General features: G+C 38.5%; 2 protein-coding genes across 8 annotated transcripts in view; one reads left to right on the top strand and one right to left on the bottom strand.

Annotated features, from left to right (window-relative positions):
* Positions 1-65: 65 nt before the first annotated feature.
* On the top strand, positions 66-15,234 carry cc2d1b (coiled-coil and C2 domain containing 1B). Of its 6 annotated transcripts, none has more exons than XM_041993306.1 (25): positions 66-167; positions 433-562; positions 654-798; positions 1,484-1,590; positions 2,803-2,922; positions 3,386-3,532; positions 4,686-5,016; positions 6,473-6,591; positions 6,939-7,017; positions 7,976-8,059; positions 8,248-8,384; positions 8,741-8,813; positions 8,986-9,122; positions 9,219-9,360; positions 10,316-10,488; positions 10,719-10,844; positions 11,039-11,097; positions 11,265-11,381; positions 12,431-12,504; positions 12,838-12,896; positions 12,998-13,049; positions 13,412-13,511; positions 13,836-13,926; positions 14,609-14,731; positions 15,108-15,234. In XM_041993306.1, exons 2-24 carry the CDS (start codon positions 500-502, stop codon positions 14,726-14,728), a joined length of 2,655 nt encoding a protein of 884 aa, XP_041849240.1. In that variant the 5' UTR covers positions 66-167; positions 433-499; the 3' UTR covers positions 14,729-14,731; positions 15,108-15,234. The 6 variants fall into 6 exon arrangements, with proteins under 6 accessions (XP_041849240.1, XP_041849242.1, XP_041849244.1 ...); XM_041993308.1 differs by having other exon boundaries at positions 10,319-10,488; XM_041993310.1 differs by having other exon boundaries at positions 9,219-9,348.
* A 3,103-nt stretch (positions 15,235-18,337) lies between these two features.
* The window catches only part of zfyve9a (zinc finger, FYVE domain containing 9a), a 35,416-nt gene continuing 32,124 nt past the window's right edge, over positions 18,338-21,629 (bottom strand). For both annotated transcript variants that reach the window (XM_041993305.1, XM_041993304.1), the window contains exon 19: positions 18,338-21,100. In XM_041993305.1, coding sequence (XP_041849239.1) covers positions 20,939-21,100 — 162 coding nt within the window. In that variant the 3' untranslated portion in view covers positions 18,338-20,938. The remainder of the gene's footprint in view (positions 21,101-21,629) is intronic.

Below are 21,629 nucleotides of genomic sequence, written 5' to 3' on the forward strand. Positions count from 1 at the left end.
TGGTTTATATGCATTTCGTGTACTCGTACGTTGAGAGATTTTCCTGCCTGTCAGACAAGATTCGGGGTTCACCCAACCGCATACTTGCTTTGCGCATGCGTAGTTAAATAGGCGCTGTCAAACCGCAGAAGAGAAACTTACTACCTCATGAAGTGGTGAAAGAGCAGGTAAAAATCCACGCTCTTCTAACGTTATATTAGTCAATTTGACGTACTCGCTAACAGTGGCAGCGACAAACAACTTCTTGCTCACAAATAAACTTTTCCAGTTGGAGAAAGAAACATGGTTAGCTAACAGTTAGCTGGGCTAACAGCGTCAGTTGGCATCTCGTTGTCAGACTGTTAGGAAGCCACCTGACAACCGCTCACATGATTTCCAATACCGCAACCTAACTCCAGGGTGCATATTTTCGATATACGTTTTTGTTTTTAGGTGCAGTTTGAATCACGGGGGTCTGAGTTGGGTTGTTTACTAAACAACAACAAGAAACACAAACAACATGTTTGGTAAGAAGAAGAGAGCACCGATGCCGAAAGGGCAGGGCGCTGCTGCAGCCAAGCAGGTAACAACTTCCGAAAGCAGAATTATTAAAGCAGCATTAACGTGATAGCTGCTATGAAGGTGTGAAGTTTAACTACGAATTTGGCTTTTAGATGGGTTTGTTCGTAGACCTGAACCCAGAGGAGATGATAATGGGAATGGAGGAGAATCTGGACGATCCGGACCTAGAAGCGGAACTTGCTGCTATTACTGGAAATAAAGCTATTGCAGGAGGAAGAGCCAAGCCGAAGGGTAAAAGTGAGTCCAGCTGTTCTTGTTTGCAGTTTTGTAAACATATACGGATAGTTAGATAATGAAACCCTGGACAAAGAGATTTTACGAACCCACCTCTTGAACTCTTGTATTTGAAAGCGGCACAAAACTATAAATTTTCACTTAAATATTACTGCTTGTTTAAATGTGAAAAGTACTGGATCATGGCATCAAATCAGTTGGCTTTTACATTTAACGTGTACTTGTTATCTTAATTGTGATTGCAGCTGATTTGAGACTTCTGCATTACTACCAGTAAACCCCCAGTATCCCAGGTCAAAGGAAAGCAATGCCATTATGTATTGTTGTCATCATAGAGCTAATTTAACTGTAACCTGTAAGTTATTCTCAGTCTACCACATATATTTAGGTGTCAAACTGACATCTTGTTAATCCCACCTTAAACTTGCAGTGTTGTTGACAGCAGCTCTCATAGAGCACCTTCATTATTACTATAAAACAGAACATAGGATATACTCAGATTGGATCCAGATTTTTGTGATTACTTTTGGAGATATGGTACCTGTAATTTTGAGCATAGGTTTAAGTTAAGCTACTAAAATCCCTCTGCATCATGTTTCTGCATAGTTACTGTACCATTCTTACACAAGATATTGTTGCTATGCAGTCTGTCACTACGTGACTACATGACAACATGTTTGTGTTGTAGACCCCCTGCCTATGGAGGACATTGGAAGAATGGCTGACGAGTGTATGAGAGATGTAGACGAGGATGATGATGACGACGACAATGTTGAAGATGACGAAGAGCTGTTGGTGGGTGCTTAATGTATTTATTTAAAATCTTGGTCTTATTCCGGGGTAAAGTTTCTTGCAGTGTAAGAATTTATTAACAATAATGTCCAGTTAAAAGGTATGAGATGTTGCTTTATAAGTGCTTTATAAAGTTATAAAACACATCAACAAAATCTAAAGTATAATACATTATTAAAAGTAAAATAAATAAATGAAATTTAGTAATCTATTATAAAATTAGTAGTGTGAGGTATTAGTCCATATTTCTATAACTAAAGTTATTATCGATAACTAGCAGTACAAAACAAAATCTGAAATTTTAAGCTTTAATAATCTTGAGCTGAAGTGTAATTCAAATGTGTAGTGCATAAAAACCAAGCTCTGCCTCTAGTTTTACAAAGCAAGCAGTTTGCTCCAGAGAGGTTTGTATCGCTCATAGCATAAGATCAGAATTTATTCTAATCCTAAAAGAGATCATTGACTTTTAAAACAAAAAGTAATGTTTGAAGACATATTTTGTCCATAAGACACAAAAGGTCAGTGTAAACGTAGTGACAAACTGAAGATGTGTTTACCAATATCTCTGTGTTGAAGAGGACTAGAGCAAATGGTTAGTTGAGACTTGAAAGATGTAAAAAAAAAAAATAATGTCATGACAGGATTTATGAAGGTAAAAGGAAGTCCTGTCAAGACATTCAATTAAAAAAAAAATGAATTTGGCACAAATTTATTGTTTCCTTTTGTATTCCTTTGATAAAAGTTGTTCTAATTGTTCAAACTAAGAGATCATCATCACTAAAAGCCCAGCGTAGCCATGACGTTAATTTCTAATATGACTGGATCCAAACATCTGACGGGAACTGTAATCTTATACACATCGCTCTCATAGGGATTTGTAACCAGAGGCAATTTTTCAGCAAAAATTTGACTTTATTTTTTAAGCCTTGTTCTTTTTCAGTCCAGTAGAAATGGAGCAGAACTGTAGATCATGTGCAAGCGTAAATGCACGTCTAGCCATCCTTACAGTTGACTGAGTAAACTAAACTAAAAAATTAGAGTTTAATTTTCATCAACACATTTAGTTTTGCTGCATTTTCAATTGTGAAATAAATAGACAGAACTTGACACAAACAAATGGAAATCTGGTCTCACTTTCACAAACTCAGACACATAGTGTTTTGTATGAGAAATGAATTTGATCGTTGATCAGTTGTTACAATTTTTCCCCATCAGGCAGAGCTACAGGAAGTGGTGTGTGAGGAGGAGGGCGAGGATGTCGTATCTGCTTCCTCCACATCCTCTGTCACTGATGAGTCTTGTCAAGCTGAAACACCAGAGTCCCCAGTGGTGCAGGTACAATAAAAGCTGATCTCTGCCAGCCTAGAAACTGACACCACCAATAGACGTGTCAGATGATTTCTGTGTTCCCGGTAATAGGAAGAGACAGAGATTTTTGTCCTGCTTTCCTACCACTTGCTACAAAAGTGAGCTATTGAAAATGTTATTATTTAGTTAATAACTGTTAACCTGCACTTGTGGACTAGATGCGCTTGAGGTAAATAATTTCCATTCTTTGTGGTATAAGTAACTGCATTCCTATTTACGTACTTCCTGATGCATGTGTCATTGGTTTGAAATGCTCTGAATGTCTTATGTGCCTGTATAAGATTTTCAGATATTAAAGTTAATATTTTAGTTTTTCTCTTTTACATATTTTCATGTTTATGTTATCATCCCACAGTTTTTGATCTCTTCACCACCAGTTGTTAACTGTGAATATGAACATTAAGTACATGTTGTGTTTTTTCGTGTGAAGCAGCAGGAAATAAAGGCTTCCTCAGCAGCACCCGGCAGCCTCCAACATACCTTGGAGGAGCGAGTAGCCATGTACAAGGCAGCTATAGAGCATGCCAAAACTGTAGGGGAGACATCCAAAGTTAGAAGATATGACCGTGGCCTGAAGGTTGGTGAAACTACATCTTCATGAAAACATACGAGCATGTCTAGGTGTTATTAACATCTTTATTTAATTTCAGATAAGCAGGTTGTAGGAGCCATATTAGTATATTTGCATATTTATGAGGTGGCACAGGTGACATGCAGCATCGGCATCTGGGTGGTGGGTGTGTTGCTGTGGGCGTATGTGTGTCACAAAGTTTGAAAGGTACCAACTCACAGGTGTTTTGGATGAATGAATGAGGAAGTGGGGTGAGCTCGGTGGTGGTCACATTTTCTGTTGATGGTGTAATCACATAATTTAGAGTATAAGTCTGTTTCAGTTAGAATATCGTTTATTCGTTGTTTGGATTTGTTTTGGAACCATGCTTGGAAAGAATAAACGTATCGCTGCTGACACAGAAGTGCTTGGGAATACTTTGGAACTCGCGTCTGGCAGATAACCCCAAATTTAGCCCACAGCGGCCTTCAAATAAGTTAGCGTTTTGTCAACCCTATTTTTGTTTATGCTGTAGCAGATACCTTCTCACTCTACTCATTCTTTATCAATCACTTTAAACCCATTGATAACAAGCCCAGAAAATACCACATTAACAGGTTCTTTAGAAATATTAGTACTACCAATAAAGGCTGAAGGGCATCATACTTTCAACTTGTAATGTTTTAACCACCCAAATTTTCAAACGTCAATAGAAAAAAAAACTTATACCATCTAATAACATCAACATGATCATGACAATTCAGTGTAAGCTATCATGACTTTACACAGTAAAGATTTTTTTATGTTATCTTTAATTTGCTCAAGCCCACTCTTCATGTTGCGAACTCAATTTTTATAAATAAAAAAGTATCTTCTGTGAAATTAAATCCCTGCTCTCAGCTGAACGTGCACATTTTTGTCAGCCGTATTTAAAAAAAAATCCTAAAACACAAAAATGAAATTCTTTTCTTCTTGTGTGTATCATTACACTGTTTGGAGGAAATCCTGCCGTTTTATAGGACTTCTTGTGGAATTTACAGATACTGCTGAGATTTCATTGGTTTGTAACGTAACTGCTACAATTCTACTTTTTATTCCACATTTTGTGATTTTTTAGCTGGGATCTTAAACATTTTCTGCAACTTTTAGCTAAACCGCCTTTTACTTTTGCTCTTTACAGACATTGGAGTCAATGCTGGCTGATGTGAAAAAAGGGAGGCCTGTAACGGAGGCAGAGATCCCTCCGCCTGTTGCCACTGGAGCCCCGAGAGCTGCCCCTCAGCCAACTGTTCCTGCAAGACCTGCTCCCCCTGTACCTTCACCTCCTGAGCCCGCTCATCAGGAGGAGTTGGTGGCTTTAACTCTGCCGCCTGCTGTGCCTGAAATCATCACACCCAACAGTGAGGAGCATCAGTCTTTTTCTGCTTCCCTGCCCTCTTCGAGCAGCCTCCCATCACCTGAGGATCAAACTGAGGGATCTGCTGAACCCTTGCAGACCATTCAGACAGATGGTAAGTTTCCCTTGTTACGTTTAATTTGGGATAATCATGATTATTACAGAAAATTCAATTAGAAAAAATAAATCTTAAAATTTTTCATGCTGCTAACTATTCCTAAGTGTTGCCTCTCTCTCAGTTTACCACATCTAAACATAAACTCCAAAGCTTGGATACCAAATGTCTGCATTTATTTGTCTGTATTTTTTAAACACTTAATGGTTTATTCCAGTTTAAAGTTTTTCAGTGTATTTCCCATAAAAACGGTATAATTGTTGTAGCTGCATGAAGCTGTATGCTGTCTCCACGTTTTTGTAGAGAATCAGAGAGACTCAATATTAAAAAAAAATAAATCCTGGAAATTGTTTATTGTACACACAAACAAGAATCTCTAGATCTTAGAGAGCTGACTGGTTTTCTCTCAAGATCCTTCAGCTGGATTTGGGGGATGATATTTGGAGACTGGCCTCTTTTTCCACTTGTTTTTTTACAATTTGGCTATTACTCAGTTGTGTTTTATTAAAAATAAATTTAAACATGCAGTTATATGCACGTTCTGGTCCAAATGCTGTCAAACATATTGAAGGCTGCATGATGCTCAGTCTCAGCCTGACTTGTTGCCAGATCATCTTGAAAATAAGTGTTGAACCAGATCTGGATGACCTCAGTTGTTGGCGTGAAGTTAAACACGCCATCTGTCACAGAGAGTGGGAAACTAGTACACATTTTCACTTTTTCCCGTAAAGTGAAAGAAAAAATTGTGCCAGTAATCAGAGCATGCAGAGTCTGTGAATATCTGATTGCCTTTTCAGTAACAGACATGATTAGATAAAGACTCTGTTTGGGAAAGGTGTGTGGATTGAGTGTCTGTGAAGCTATTTGGTAATCTGATGAGTGTTGGTGATAGAGAACAGAATTCCTGATCATACAGCAGCTCATAGTTGCAGGTGGTTGTGCACTTGAGTCTTGGACCTAAATGTGGGGTTGTGTTTGTATATTCAGTTGTGTGTAAGATAAACTGTAGCTTGCCTGATTATTTTGGTGTAAAAAATAATCAGATAATACAAGATTTTTGTCCCTCTCTACTGTCCCACATTTTGAGTCAGTACACTATTATCTGTCCCTTTATGTCACATCTACAGTAATTGTCACATTTAAACCTAAACTAACAAATACTGAGTTCAGTGTTAGCCGTAATGTTCTGTATCTGTTATCCTATAAAACGACCTGCCATAAATAATTTATTTTTACAGATTTTCTACTCTGTATTTCAGGACACTTTATTGTGCACTGGATTATAAATGATCTATAATGGATCTCTCAGTTTATTCTAACCAGCCTTTGGGTTTTGGATTCCAGAAAGATGAATTTTAATGGTTAAGGCGAAGTGGGTGTCTTCTAGCTTCTCACTGTGAGATGAATGAAGCCTTTCACTATGGTAACTTGTCTATTTTGTCCGGGGAATCCACAGCAAATGAGGCGACCAAGGCGATGCTTTTAGAGAGGCAGAAAGAATACAAGGTGGCAGCTCTAAGAGCCAAGAAGCAAGGAGATATGGAGCAAGCAAAACTTTTCTTCAAGATCAGCAAGGTAAGCTATAACCATGAGCTATCTCCAAAATAAAGTTGGCTTTCTATGTATAAACTAATATTCTAAAAGAAAAAAAATACTTCTGGAATCAGCAGAAATGACGCTAAAGTTTGTTTACCAGAAATTGATCACGAGATTAAACCAAACTATGTATTCTTATGTTTGAGTTAAAATTGATGTAAAAAGCTGGCATTGCAGGATACGTGCATTCTGTTTTCTGAGTGTGTCGTTGCATGTTCAGACAGGAGGATTTCGCTCAGGAAAATGTGAAATATGCCAACAATGCGGATGCTGACAAAGAGCATCATTATGTTGTTATTTGGTCTGTTTTTTTTATTTTTGTGCAGAGGTTCGATGCAGTGGTGGAGGCGTTGGAGAAAGGACAAGCAGTCGACCTCGGTGACCTTCCTCCATCTCCAGGAGAGGGTCAGGAAATCAAACAACACATTTTGTTTTGGTTAAAACAAGTTGTTTTCCAGTATTAATACTGAATTTGCATGTGCGCTATGGCTATTTGAGCAAAGAAACCCAAGAGGACATTATCAGAGAAGGCAAGGGAAAAAAATGACAGAGCAAACAATAAGATAAGAGTCTTATCTGACTGACCTTTAATGGCTTAAGAGACCTCAGAGTAGAGACAGGATGCAAGTCATGCTGAAGTAACCTTTGTTAGGGAGCACCAAAGTGCGAAAATCTGCCAAAGTTCAGTAATGGGGTTCTATAGTTACTAATGAAATCGGACAGTCCAGAAACCCAGCAGAGGTGGCAAAGATGGCTGAGAAAAGGAATGTGGGTAAGGAAATGTACAACAGTTAATTTAGCTGACATAAAGAGAGGTTACAAACTAAATGATGACCCTGTTGCTCTTTTTTGGGTGGTTTCGTATTTAAAACCGCTTGTTTCCTTTGAAAGAAGACTTACCTCAAATAGTTTTAAAGTAGTTTTAAAGGATTTTTTATATCCTGAGAAGGATTTTTATCCTAATGGTAGTGCTCCTTTCCAGGGTAACAACGAAGTCATACGTGCGCACAACAGATAACTGAAATGTAAAAAATCAAGTCACTGGCTCTTTACCCAACTAAGGTTCTTCTCCACCACAGACATCATCTGATTAGTTCTTGAGATGATGCAGGAAAAACTGAAGCTGCTCTTCACCTTGGCCCACTGGGGCCCCTATTATAAGCTTTAAGTAGCTTAAAAAATGTTTACTCTATACGCTGTATTTCTGTGTGTGTGAATAAAGTAAACTAAATTGGGCCAACACTTTACGTGGACACCTTTTGTCAGCCATCTGTCAGTGGAAAAGTCTACTAATTTTATGAGCTACAATTTTTTCGGATCTGCTTGTGAACATGTCAGTTGATCACATATTTTTATGTTGTAGGTGCAGGAGGAAGCTCTGCCGCAGTAAATGAACCTTTCTCTGAGGAAAACACACACGTCACCCAACCAGTTGCAACAGCTCCAGGTCCAGCACTATTCAGTTTGATATATTTGGTAGTATTGTTGTTGTAGACAGATTTGTAGATGTTGTAGTCTCTTAATTTCACTTTTCTTCATGACCTGTCCATTACTCTGCTTACGTATCAGATATTATCGTAGTAACACGCTGTGTGCAAACAGCTTTGGATGTCAACTCATTGTTTCTTCCTTTAGTCCCTGCTGCCCCTTCAGCTCCCAAAGATGTGTTGGAGGCTCTTGAACAGAGGCGAGACAAGTATGTGGAGGCGTGTGCTCAGGCTAAAGCCAGCGGAGATGACCGCAAGGCGCGAATGCATGACCGTATTGCTAAGGTAGAAAGAGGGATTACCTTCTGGCTTATGTAGTTAAATTTATAGAACTGTTGTTAAAAGATTGTTTGTATTTCATGTGACTTTTCTCCCTGCTCATGCATGATATTCATATTTACATACAAATCTATACAAAAGTCAGAAATTGGTTTCAAGTCTGGAGCTTTTGCAGAAAATATTGCTGAGATATTTCTGTTTAAAAAGACATTAAGTTTATAATATATATGCATAAACCTAAGTTGTTTATTGATACTCTTTTATAAAGACTGTACATGTTAAATTTAATCGTTTTGTCCTTTTAAGCTAATTCGTTGAGCATCAGCTGTGCTGTTAAAATCTCTTTAACCTCCTTCCTGCAGCAATATCAAAGTGCCATCCGAACTCACAAAGCAGGGAAATCAGTCAACTTTGATGAGCTGCCGGTTCCGCCTGGTGAGAATCATGTATTTGAAGTTATAGGCTCGTGTCCATGTTACACTTGGCTCCTGACAAAATAGATTTGGATGATGTGTTTAGATCTGTAGATCTGGGGTTTTTCTGTACAGTCTGTATCTGGAAACAAGTTGTTATGATCTCTAAAGTCAACCTACATGTCATCTTTCAGGCTTTCCTCCAATCCCCGGACAGAAAGCAGCAGGAGCTGAGCAGGGACTTATTGTTGCTCTTGAGGCTGCCAGCAAACTCGCTTCTACTGATGTTGCTGAAGTAGGAGATGAAGAAGATGATGAGAGGGAGGAAGAGGTGAGCTATCAGTATTGTCTTGCAAGCATTTAGATTTTCATATTTATTTGTTCATTTGTTTGTGGATGAGTGGTTTATATATTGTGTCTGTTACAGTCAAAACCTGCTGTTCCACAAAAGCCAAAGAAGCCCGTGTTAGACATTTCCACTTCAGGTCCAAGACCAAAAAGATCTCCTTCAGCTTCACCTGACAGAAAAGCTCAGAGGGAAGGACTCTCTCCAGCAGGTCAGCATGCTGGTTAGCTGCATCCCTGTCCAAACAACCATCAGGTCCTCAACAACACCACACAGTCAAGATGGAAACAGGAGAAGAATCTTTCCAGTCTTGTCTCTTTCATTTTCAGTAGTTAATTCAACTCTCTAATTTTCTTCTCGTTGATATGTCATTGGTGTTTATATTGATAGTGATGGTGAACTATTTGATACCAAATCCCTCCAAAATGGACTTCAGATCAGAATGATTTCCATGATACAGATGACTTTCATCACAGCAGGAAAGGTTCAGCTGGAGATAGGGAGATGGGGACTGACTAGTGTGCAAGAGGCAGCACATGATGGAAAAATTTAGTTGTGGAAACTGCTGTTTTCTTTACAGTACATTGAAAATAGCAAATGAAGCTCCTTATTGTATTGATATTATATTAGAGGTATCAAGAGATGTTGTATCTGAGTGCAGCAGGCCAAGAATTGCATAGCGTGGGGGCTCTAATGGAAAAAGCCAGATCTCCCTTTGTCACAAGCTGTGATCAGAGGATAATTAAAGGGCACTATCTGTGGATCTCAGTGGTTGGGAAGGCACATACCAGGTTAGTAAATTTGAGATGTGTGTTGGGGAAAGGCCATTTAAGGTGAGCCAACAGTAAGCCAGTGAAGGGAAGGAAGCACAGAGGTGATAAGTCCATTCTTAAAGAGCGGTCAACCCATCTGCAGTAAAGACAATGAAGCAGTTATTTTTACTAAATGCTCCTGAAGATTACCTCCTTAATTCTCACATCACCTCACCTGCTGACCTTCAGGAGATTTTATCCGGGATCTAGGTGGAAAGACCATGTTGCCACTCCACAATATCTTTTAACACTTCAGGTCAACACAAGATTGAACTGTCAATTGTTTAGAAGTAGACATCTTAAATTATCCACATAACTTCATCTACTGTCCACTTGCGCTGTATTTTGTCTTTGTCCACTCACCAGCAGTTCAGCAGCTGGAGCTCCTGGAGGGTCGGAAGAAACAGTACATGAAAGCGGCCCTGCAGGCGAAGCAGAAGAATGACATGGAGCAGGCAAAGATTTTCCTCCGCACCGCAAAGAGCTTGGACCCCATGATTGAAGCAGCACGCAGCGGCAAATCTGTAGACATCAGCACAGTAAGCATATAGTTACAAGTCCTGTTCTGGTGGTGGGATTTTACAGTGTGAAAAAGAGAATTTCACATGGGATATTGTTGCAGATAGTATCTCAGTTCAGATGTCTCTCTCAGCAGAGGAATATTTAAAGTTTATATTTTATAGTGTTGATTCAGCTCAGAGTACAAAGTATTGGCCTGAAAAGCTTAGGGATCAAGTTGTAACTGACACTGTTTGTGCTGCGCCTGAAGATGCCGTCGCCCCCTGGTGACGAAGAGGACGACTTCATCCTGGTTCATCACAGCGAAGTGCAGATTTCTGAGAAAGCAGAGGAGGTTTACACACAGCTGTCAAAGATCCTGAAAGAGCAGTATGAGGTAAAACTGCAGGATCAGTTCACCTTCTTCTTACTCATAAGTTACTTTATTTAAAAAACTCATTTCTTTTTATGTTTTTGGGTAAACTTCCTTTGACTTGTAGCAGCAAGTAGTAATAGGAAACAAATAACAGAAATGAGAAGTTGATAATTGTTGATATGAGGAAAAAGATTTCTTCTTGCTTTCCCTTTTAGAAATGCTTGACTTACTCGAAGCAGTTCACACATCTGGGGAACGTTGCTGAAACAACAAAGTAAGCGTCCATCTGTCTTGCAAAAGGTTTCAGGAGTTAGATTTTACAGTAAAACACATATGTGTTTGATACAGACTCATGTTTTTTATTAGGCCACCCTACTATTAAGTTTGGAATAAATGAATCGTGTTGATTGGGATGTAAAGTCTTCATACATTTGCTTTTAGGTTTGAGAAAATGGCAGAAAGCTGTAAGAAGAGTATGGAGGTTCTGAAACTGGCTCAGTCGAAGGGTCTGTCTCCACCTAATCATCACTTTGAGGAGAGATCATTTCGTACTGTGAGGTGGGAAGTTCAGTTAAAGCTGTATTTGCATTAAAAACACAAAGATGTTTATTGTGGTGCATTTTGTCTTTTGAGCATAATAAGTGCAGTTTCATCTGCGTATAGTGTAATTTGCATTTTTGAATATTCTATTGTAATGCTTAAATGTTGGCAATCAATAGGGTAAGTACAGTGGACTTTAATATGCAGTGATCAGATTTCTGTTATCAAATCGGAACATTTTTGCCGGATTTTTGCAGTTAAATTCAACAGAAGTTGTCATAAAATAAGAAATTTATTCATGTGAGTAACCAACTGAAGAAGTTTCATTAGTGTAACGTGTTACTCTGCTCACATGAAGTGTCGCCAGTTAAAGACGCAATGCAGAACTATTGTCATTTTCACAGTGACGTGCCCCCTGTCGACGGCTAATTTGGGATCCGTCTTGCATCCTTATCCTGACTCTTGTCTTATCTATTGTTCTGTCCATTTCTCTCTTTCTTTTCCTTTCTTCCAATAATAATAATCTCTCGTGTTTTTTTGCTGAATCAGCCATGGTGCACATTCAAAATGGCCGGTGTGTTTATATCGGTTTGCTAGCGTGTCACGCGGTGCGTAAAGCTGCAACGTCATGCAGCATCCCAGATGAAAAACGTTTTATCGTGCAGTTTCCTCTGGTGGTCTTTTAAGGGATGAATCTTAAAAAGGATGCCCCTGATCTGATAGTGTTTGGTTGCTCGTTCAACTATTGTGGAGTCAGAAATGAGATAACTATGGACCGAGACTCTCCTGTGCTATTTACATGTTGTGAGCAGCATTAGTGACTAAAATCTGACTCGACTGTCAGTGGATATCTGAGTAGTGGAGTCGCATCCCTTTTGGTTGATAAAATACTGGAACAGACACCACTTCTGGACCATCTGTTGGGGTCTCACAGTGGTTGAGGCAGATCCATGTTTATCTTTGTCCCTTTGCTTTGCATGATTATGTTGCTGTTTATACTCCAACTAGATTCCAAGTCAGTCAATGATTCTTTTTGTCTTCCTCTTGGTCGTTTCTCTGTTTTCCAGAATATTTCCAGAGCTGAGCAGCACTGACCTGGTTGTTGTCATTGTGAAAGGAATGAATCTTCCTACGCCTAGCGGTAAAAACACAATATATACAAATCAATCTTTAAATACAGAACAGCAGGGCAGGGACATGTCTCTACATCTAAGACGGATGGACATGTTTCAGCTGGCTTAAATACTCTGACTGTTAAAACTTTTCTTTTTTAAAATTGGTTTTATTTTTAAATACCTCTAAAAATATTTACATGTTTAGATACCATGAAGAACTGTTGACTCCTAACTTTTCATTTTTAAATTTTTGTCTATTCATTTATTTTAACATTCAAACATCACATTCAGAGACAAAAAAATGATGATTTATTCAACTATAAATGTGATATTTGGGGATAAATTTGCTTATCCTTCAGGAATCCAGCCAAGTGATCTGAATGTCTACGTCAAGTTTGACTTCCCCTACCCCAGCACGGTACCAGCCTCAAACTACAGCTCTTTCATTTTCACAACAAATTAATTTAGACTAGAAACAGTTTTCCCCTAAAAGTGTTTATTTTCTTCTGCTGTGAACAGGATCAGCCGCAGAGACACAAAACGACTGTCATCAAGAACACTAACTCTCCTGGTAAGAGAGAACCGGCTCTAAGCCCACTTGTGTCACTAATGCCTCCTTATCATGCATGTTTTTGGAGGATTTTTACCTTTTTACAGGGGGGGGGGGGGCACTATTATTGTGAAAATGATTATTGTTTAATTGTTTTTCATTGGGCAGCTGATTACTGATGACATATTTCTTCAGATCCACAGAAAAAAAGCCTAAAAAAATACAGATTTATTAAAAGTTTACACATATTGTGACTACTGTTAGTGTTTTTGAGGGAAACATGTTAGATTTCTTGGTACTTCTTTGTTAGATTAATTATTATTTCAGCCAAAACACTTTGTTTGCTGATTGGAAGTTAAACATGTCGTTTGTCTTTTCACCAGAATACAACCAGAGCTTCACGCTGTCCATCAACCGTAACCACCGCGGCTTCAGGAGGTTGGTGTCGTCTAAAGGCCTCAAACTGGAACTGCTGCACAAGGGGTGAGTCGCAGTTCCCATTGCACGATAAAAGTGAGGTGTTTAGACTTTGTAGTTTAATTACTTCCAAACTCGTTGTTGTGAAAACTCATGGTACTGTACACCATTAAGATAACTGGAAAAACTACATTAGACTACATTCTTTGTCAGATTTGTCCCACAACTCATATGTTTAAAGCACTGAGTTGCAGCTGAACTAAATTTTCAGGGAGCTCTGAGTGAAGAACCACCTGTTGTTCTCCATGAATGTAGATTGTCAGCGAAACCGCTGCTTCATGTTCTGATTTCACACACAATCTCACATTCAAATGGCTGAATGTCTCACAGGGGCTTCCTGCGGAGCGACAAGCCCATCGGGATGGCCCTCTTGAAGTTGGAAAAACTAGAGTCACAGAGCGAAATCAGGGAGATCGTAGAGGTAAGCGTCATTAAGTTTGGAGAAAGAAAAGAAAAGAACACACAAGAAAAAATGACCACAGAACAACTTGAATGAAGATATAAATTAACCCCTTATGATGCAGACATACTGGTCCCGTTACATGACTACTAATCAACAACATTGCAGCCATGTGTGCAAGCCCCTCTGTCATGAATGCCCACAATATACACATCAAATGAAAGCTCAAAGTCTCGTCTTTCCGATGATATAAACCATTTTGACACGCAACAACCACAGCGCTAACACTAAAGCCTTTTTTACAGAAAAGCAGAAAGTTTAAATGTTGACTTTCCTTACCTTTGAGGGCTCTCTATAGGTCAAACATCAATATTTCCCATCAAGATTGGTCTCATTCTGTCCGTACAGGTTAGGCGAGGACAAAAAAAAACATTTTTTTCTGTGTGTTCCAAAGTGTATAACTTTATCAGTAATACTTACAGTGATTCTGATTGCTGTGGGTGAAACTAGAGAGCGTTACCTTTACAAAGAGCCCAAGCCTGTACTTACAATCCAGAGGGTTCAATAACAGCAGTAATTCTAATTTGGAGAGGTCATATTGCAGGCGTTTTTACCAAAATGACCCCGCTTGATAAGGGGTTAACAAAATGAGTTAATCATAAAGAAAATATCAGAATGTGACATCTTGCTGTTCATCTGCCAGGTGATGGATGGACGAAAGCACACAGGAGGTCGTGTTGAGGTGAAGATCCGACTGCGCGAGCCTCTGAGCGGTCAGGACATGCAGACGAGCACAGAGCGCTGGCTGGTTATCGACTCATAAAAGGTAGCACAGATTCAACCAGACACTAAATGTCTGATTTCCTTTTTCATTTCTCTTTGCCTCAAGGTTCTTATTTAGATGCTTCTGTTAAATTATAGTTTGTCTTTTTTAATCTGATGTCTTACCCTTCCTGGCCTGCAGAGTTGACTTGTTCTGTCTTAATTTTTCAGTTCAAAGAAAAAAAAATTTGACAGGATGAGTGAATGAAATGAATGTTTTCTTTTTAATTAATAATGTTAATCTGAGCTGCGGAGCAGCTGGTTACAGGTTTATTTTTGAGACAGAGTAATTAGGTCCTGTCATGTAATTTTAACAGATATGTTTTGAAGCAATTTATTTCATACAGTTATGGTGAACCTGTGTGATCTTTGTCTTACAGATGACAGGCACTCAAAAACACTCAAGAGGAGGAGGAAGGAGGAAGGAGGAGCACAAGGCGGTCGGGGATCAAGGGTGTTCAGTTTGCACTGAACTAGTCTCTGACCTATTAAAACTTTTGCACATTTGCACGACACGCAAGTTCTTTTTTTTTTACACAGCTGTCCACCAGGAGGAGACATTGTACTCCAGGCCTTCACCTCTGTCACAGGAGCCTCCACCTTCTCCAGTCTGAGGAGCTGCTGTGATTCATCAGAAAGACTTGAGGGAAATGAGCTGAAGGTTGTTTAAATCAGAGGAAAAACACTCAGGTAACAATCTCAAACACCTAAACAGCTTTCTGGTGGGTCTCCTGGGGACGGCAGTGTTTTTACAACTAATGAAGAGTGCCGACCTACCCTGATCCTGCTGCCCGACATAACCTTAGATAACATAATATATGAAAGAATCTGTTCTTGTACACCTCTGATATCTAGAACTACACCTATGCACTAATACCAAAGTAATCAAAGTGGCTGTAAAATCCTGCATATTTGAAAGTGCATTTAGCTGCCAACCCAGTAACGACACCAGAGGTTCATAAATGTAGTACAGGTGGTAAATGTGCACATTAGGCTGCTGGGAGTTCAGTTTCAGTTTGTTTTTGGTGTGGAAATCTAAAGCAGATGAAGCAGCACCTTTTACAGATTTAACAAGAGCAAACCAAGAAATAATGAAGCTACACAAGGTACAATTATGTAGTTATTTTAAAGGCCATGTTCTATTTTTGCACGTCACTCTTTTTGTTTGACCGTGGTCACTAAACCTCACACTCACGTCTCTTTTGCTGTTAGCGTTTCATAAACGCAGAACAGCATAAAACTTCAGATTCAGTTGATGCTGATTTTTATCTAAAGACAAATCCATCATCATATCTGCAGATAACGGAGGAGGAGGCTGGGAAGTCATTTAGTGAACTTCAATAGGTGACATGTCTTTAGAAGCATCCTATACTGTTAAACTTTTTACTTATTTGTTTTCTTTAGTAAGTTTAATGAGTAGAACGATAGCATTTTGGGGCACAGAGCTGTTGGCTTAGCATAGGGAAACTGGACTCACTCGTGAACATGCACAAAACTCACTGACTGAGAAGCAAAATGCAAAATGAATCGACCCAGAATGTTACCTAGTCACTAATTATTGCCTTACAAAGGTTCTGATAGGAGTTTGTAACCTTTGAGCAAAGCCAAGTTGGAAGTTTCTTTCCGTTTACAGTCATAATGCTAAGCTGACTGTACTATAAAAAATAAAAGTACAGAAAACATTAATTTAAAAAACGAGGAATATCTATATCTAATTCACTGCAACAAAATGTAAACTATGCATTAGTCCTCTCATCAGGTGGTTTTAAAAATGTGCACTAAGTAAAGTTTTAAAGTGTCAGTTTACCTGAATTACAAAGACATTTTTCTCAAGATGAGCTTGGGGGTTCGGCTTTAACCATCTGCAAATTTCTGCTTTGCAAAACAACAGTACACTTCTGTAAAAAAGTAAACCCTGTGAATGTTAAAATACTCATGTTAATGGAAGGTGAGACATTTTTGAAGCTGTTCTAATTTGCTCAAGTTACCGTGATGTGATGCGACAGTTGTCACAGTCAAGATAAGAGAAATTCCACCCGACTCTGCAAGTGCTCCACAGTGCACTTAACTCATTTTTATTCTGCAATCCTTAAACCAGTAGTAATGCTGTCCCTGCTTTCAGCTCTAAATACTCACATCAGGCGGTTAAATGTGCAGCTGGTGAACATAATGGAGCATTCATCAGCTGAAGAGCCTTTTACGTGACAACTTGGAATGGTTTTCATTTTTTAATTTGCTTCCTGAAGTGGACACAACAGAAAAACCAACAAATGATGCAAGACTATGTGTTTGAAGTATTCTGACTTAAAACACCGACTGACATGTTAAAATTTAACAATACTTGCAAAAGAAATGACAAACTTACTGAGCCAAGTGCAAACATTTCACAGGTTTACCTCAACACGTGTTACTTTGGTCATGTTTGTTTATTTTGCTCTGTGCAGAAAAAGGAAGAAAAAAAACTTTGTCCGAAATAAGTTAAAAGATGCCATTTAACTTCATTTTTAATATTTGGATTGCCTACATGTTTACAAAAATCAGTGATGTCATGTTTATATAATCTGAATACCCCAAGATGATGTGTAACAGAGTCAAAGACTGACTGTTTTTAAATGTGGACTGAAAACGCTGATCATGCTTAAATGTGTTATTAAATACCTTGTTTTAATTTTACAAATGCAATTTGGTTTTCTTACTGAAATTTCTTTCTATAATAAGCAAAAAACTTTAAGACAAAAAGCTGAAGTCATATCAGTTTTCTATAAGTTTTTATTTTACATATAGTACAGTTTTGTTTGGGAATAAACCCATTTTCATGACATACGTAGTGTAAAGGAAAAAATGTACTTTTTTTTTGGCTTTTCAATTTTGACTGATATTTATTAAAATATATATATATAAAAAAAAAAAAAAAGGAAAAATCATTTGACAGAACTGAATGAGCACATTTTTCATCCACTATCTAGAGGATATATAACTGTTAAAATGTAAAGTTAACTCACTCATTGTTTCAAGCTTGTTTCTGTTTGCATGCAGTGTTACAGTTTCGAATAGTAACATTTTACAAATTAATACAAAACAAATGCTACTTTTCAAACAAATTGCACCTTTTTTTTGGATTCCGGACATATTGCACACATCAGATAATGCCAAAAAAAATAACAGAAAACAGAAAGTTAGAAAAAAAAAAAAAAGTTTTCTTTTTATTATGCTAAAGTTTTAAAAGATGACTGCCTGATGAACGCCACACAGTGAAGACAGTGATTGAGCGACGCCATTAGTGGGAAAAAAAATCAGTAGTCTAACCCATAACTGGTACATTTTGACCTTTTAGTCTTCACTAACATTATTTTATTACTGGAGCAGCTAAAATACTTGAAATTGTGAAATAAATGGAGAATAACTACAGGTCTAATTTAAAGTCAAAATGTTGGCTCTGCTGCAGATTTTCATGTGATTGTCAGACTAAATTTAATCAGATTGTTTTTCTTTAATGAAATAGTTTGACAAAATCTCTCCCCGTTTTTAATAGTCCTTCTTTTAGCACGATTAAAGATAAAGACATTAGCAAAGGGATCACTGTACAGAACTTTTTGACATGACAGGGTGGTTTTTGGTGATTAGTCTTGCAGACACAAAAGCACTTTTTTTTTTTTTTTTAAGTTTTAATAAGAAACAGAAGGAATACATTCGTAGATTTCTTCTCCAGGTCCATGTTGCTGAAGGAGGGCACAGTCTGGAGCAGACAGAGCGGCTGCAGAATAATCTGATCGTAGATGCACTAGTTGAGGCCCATGAAAACACTTCCTCAGAGTTCTGCAACGTCTTTCATTGAGGGCTTTAGAAGGATGCAGAAAACGTGAGATGAGATACATTCAGCCCCGGGTCTTTACAGATGCTCTTTTCTATCCAGCTGCTAAAATAAACCCGTGTACAAGGACACAGTGCAACCCTGTCGCTTGGGCCAACTCCTGTAAATGGCTTAGACTCCAGTGCACTGCTTCTGCAATTTAATAGTTTTTCTATATTTATATATGTATATATATATAGTGTATGTATTTATATATCTTTACATCTTTAACAGTTTTTCTTTTTGTATGATTAAAAAGACCAAAATAAGCTGAGATGCTGAGGATGATGGTATGGTTAAAAAACAGATTTCCCTCTTGTCCTTGAGCTTTATGTACAGATTGTTTGAGTTAATCATAAAGCATTGAAACCCGTCCCCCCCCCCTAAATCAGCTGTGTAGGACATGAGGGTTAAACAGTGTCAGAGTAACATGTAATCTTATTTCACAGGGCATCAGTCAGAAGAGTTGTTGATGGTCACGTCAATAATACTGGGATCTCTGAAGGCTACAGATAATGTAATGGGAAGAGAAATTGTTCTGCTTATAAAAATATATACAAGTCAATGCAGTTGTTCATGACATAATGCATTTGGTCAGTGATGAGTAAAGCTTAAAGTGGTGCCAAGATTTTTTTTTTCCCCTCCCTTGATGATTCTCTGCTGCAGGCACTGAGCACCGTCGTGCAAAAAAACATGACGAAAATCGCCACAGAGGCACCTTCCTCTTCTGTTTCATTTTTTTTCTTTTAAAATATCGTCCAAACTTTTTAGCAATCGATATGCATCTCCCTTGTACCAGCATCTGTGCTACACAGAGGCATGTTTTACCCAGAGTTCACTGCTTCAGAGCCTCCAGCTGCCACAGTGATGTCCAGTAAGCAGCTGAGGATCTAACAGGTCTGCCCAGATACCCACACTTTAAGCACTGAATTGGAGATTAGTGCATTACACATAAGTCACACTTATGTTTCCAAAGTGGAGTTAATGACTGAAGTAGGAAATCAGTCCTGGTCTCATCTTACCACAACCCACCTGAATCTGAGGCTGTGGGATTGTGTTGCTGCAGTTTTAACAGCAGCAGGACAGGAGGCTGACTTACATCTGATGTACAAGGTATTATTCTTCTCTGCATCATTTCACAACTCCCTCTGGTTTGCTTGCTGACGGTATGCTCCATTTCGGCTTCAAGTTTTGGGCATTTTCCAGTTGAGATTTTAGCTAGTAGCAGTTTGGTGCCGTTCTGAGCAGTGAATTGGACAGCTTTACATTTCTGTACATTTAGTGTATGATTTATGACATTAACAGCACGTATGTATTCCCTTACTGCTCTTCTACTGTTACCCGATTCTCTTACTTCAAATCCCACAACAGTAACTGGAGAGCATTCACAGAGAGTAAAGGGCCAGTTTGGGTCCCGCAAATATTTACATGCAGGAGAAATTTGATTCTCAATAGGATTATCTGGGTTTGGCAATCTAATTTGATTTAATACGATTTTAGTCAGACTGCCCAGTTTGTGTATTTTAAAAGGCTGGTTTTAGATAAAGAAAGTGTATGTAATTTTTTATTTTTGTCCCCAAACATGTTGACTGATCACTTGAGGATGTTGTTTCTGCACTTTTTTTTTCTTTAAAAAAAGAAACCTAAATCAGGAAATTGGTGGCACTGGTTCAGTGTCGTTAGCAGATGTTAGCAGATTGATCCACACTTACATTCACAACAATTCTACTTTTGTAAATGATTATTTTAGGCCACTTTAAGAAGTCTTTGATGACTGAAAAATATATCGAGCGTCTTCTAACCGAGACGATAACACATGCAGAGTTATTAGCTGTACTGTCTGAACCAACGTTAGCACATGAATAGGTTGGATTGCCCATGTCCAAACGGTATTCTGTCCAAAACGTCTGCACTCTTATCAGTTTTTACCAACCGTACCTCCTTCAAATACTTTATCAAACTTGATGATGTTCCTCTTAATGTTGATAATTGTTATCTAATTGCTCTGGAAATTCAACTGTAGAGTTGATAAAAGCATGTCACAAGTGTGGGTATCAGGACAGACTAATCTGTGGAGATGACCAGAGATCACTCCACCTGTCAGCAGAGGTGATGGAGAATCCTGCTCAGAGCTTCTTCGGGCCCCAGAATCCCTCTGGAACTAAACCAAGGATGGGTGGATGCATAGGTTTAACTTGAAGAATGCTACCCCACCAGGCACTGCACAGTTTTTCTGGCTCTTTTGAGGTGAAAGTGGTTGGAGGGAGATGACCAAGCTGTAAGATGATGTTAGAAGGTATTAAAAATAAAAAAAAACAGTTTGGAGGTGAAGTGTGCAGGTTAGTGGGAGGTTTTGGGCTCTTAGGAGATGATCTCGAGGATGTAGAAGATCAGCTCCATGACAACAGGGCCCTCACTCAGCTGACATGCCCCACTGTGGATGACGGGGATCAGAGCGCTGTCCAGGTCACTCAGGTACTGAGACAGGAGAGGCTGCCCATTACTTCCTGCCAGGTAACCCACCTGTGTAAGTAAATCAAAGTTAGACCTGGAGCTTATCGCTGTCAGTTTAAACCGTCAACATAAAAAACAGGATGGGAGGAGGTTAGTGAGTAACATTTATGTAACATTCATCCCATTTTTCTACTTGGAGCAGAGTGGTTTTCATCGTCTTTGGTGACTACTGGAAGTTGTCATGACTTTTTCACAAATATATAAATAAACGTAATTCATCTTTGTGTTTGTTCATTTCTGATTAATTTCAGTGTGACCAGTTCTGCACACTACACCCTGCACTGATGCTAGATTCAATGTAAAACCATTTCTTTTATTTAGTTTCTATTCTTTTGCATCTTCAAAATGAGGGATACTGCAGGAAAAAAAAAAGGTATTTAATGATACATTTAAACATTATTAATCCACAAAATGTAAAAGTAATTGGAGCTCAGTAATTATTTCTGATGTGATGTAATAATAAAAATGGTTTTGATCAAACACCCTCTGTCTGTGATGCCACCCTTAAACAAAAACAACTAACACACTATTGTTATAC

The sequence above is a fragment of the Melanotaenia boesemani genome, chromosome 8 (genome assembly GCF_017639745.1).
Source record: "Melanotaenia boesemani isolate fMelBoe1 chromosome 8, fMelBoe1.pri, whole genome shotgun sequence".
Lineage (NCBI taxonomy): Eukaryota > Metazoa > Chordata > Actinopteri > Atheriniformes > Melanotaeniidae > Melanotaenia > Melanotaenia boesemani.

Bases quoted from the DNA above. Each gene is read 5' to 3' on its own strand.
- cc2d1b (XM_041993306.1), top strand. From the start codon at position 500: ATGTTTGGTAAGAAGAAGAGAGCACCGATGCCGAAAGGGCAGGGCGCT. The intron at 9,361-10,315 runs GTTAGCTGCATC...TCCACTCACCAG, and splicing joins TCCAGCAGGTCAGCATGCTG to CAGTTCAGCAGCTGGAGCTC. The intron at 12,897-12,997 runs GTACCAGCCTCA...TGCTGTGAACAG, and splicing joins ACTTCCCCTACCCCAGCACG to GATCAGCCGCAGAGACACAA.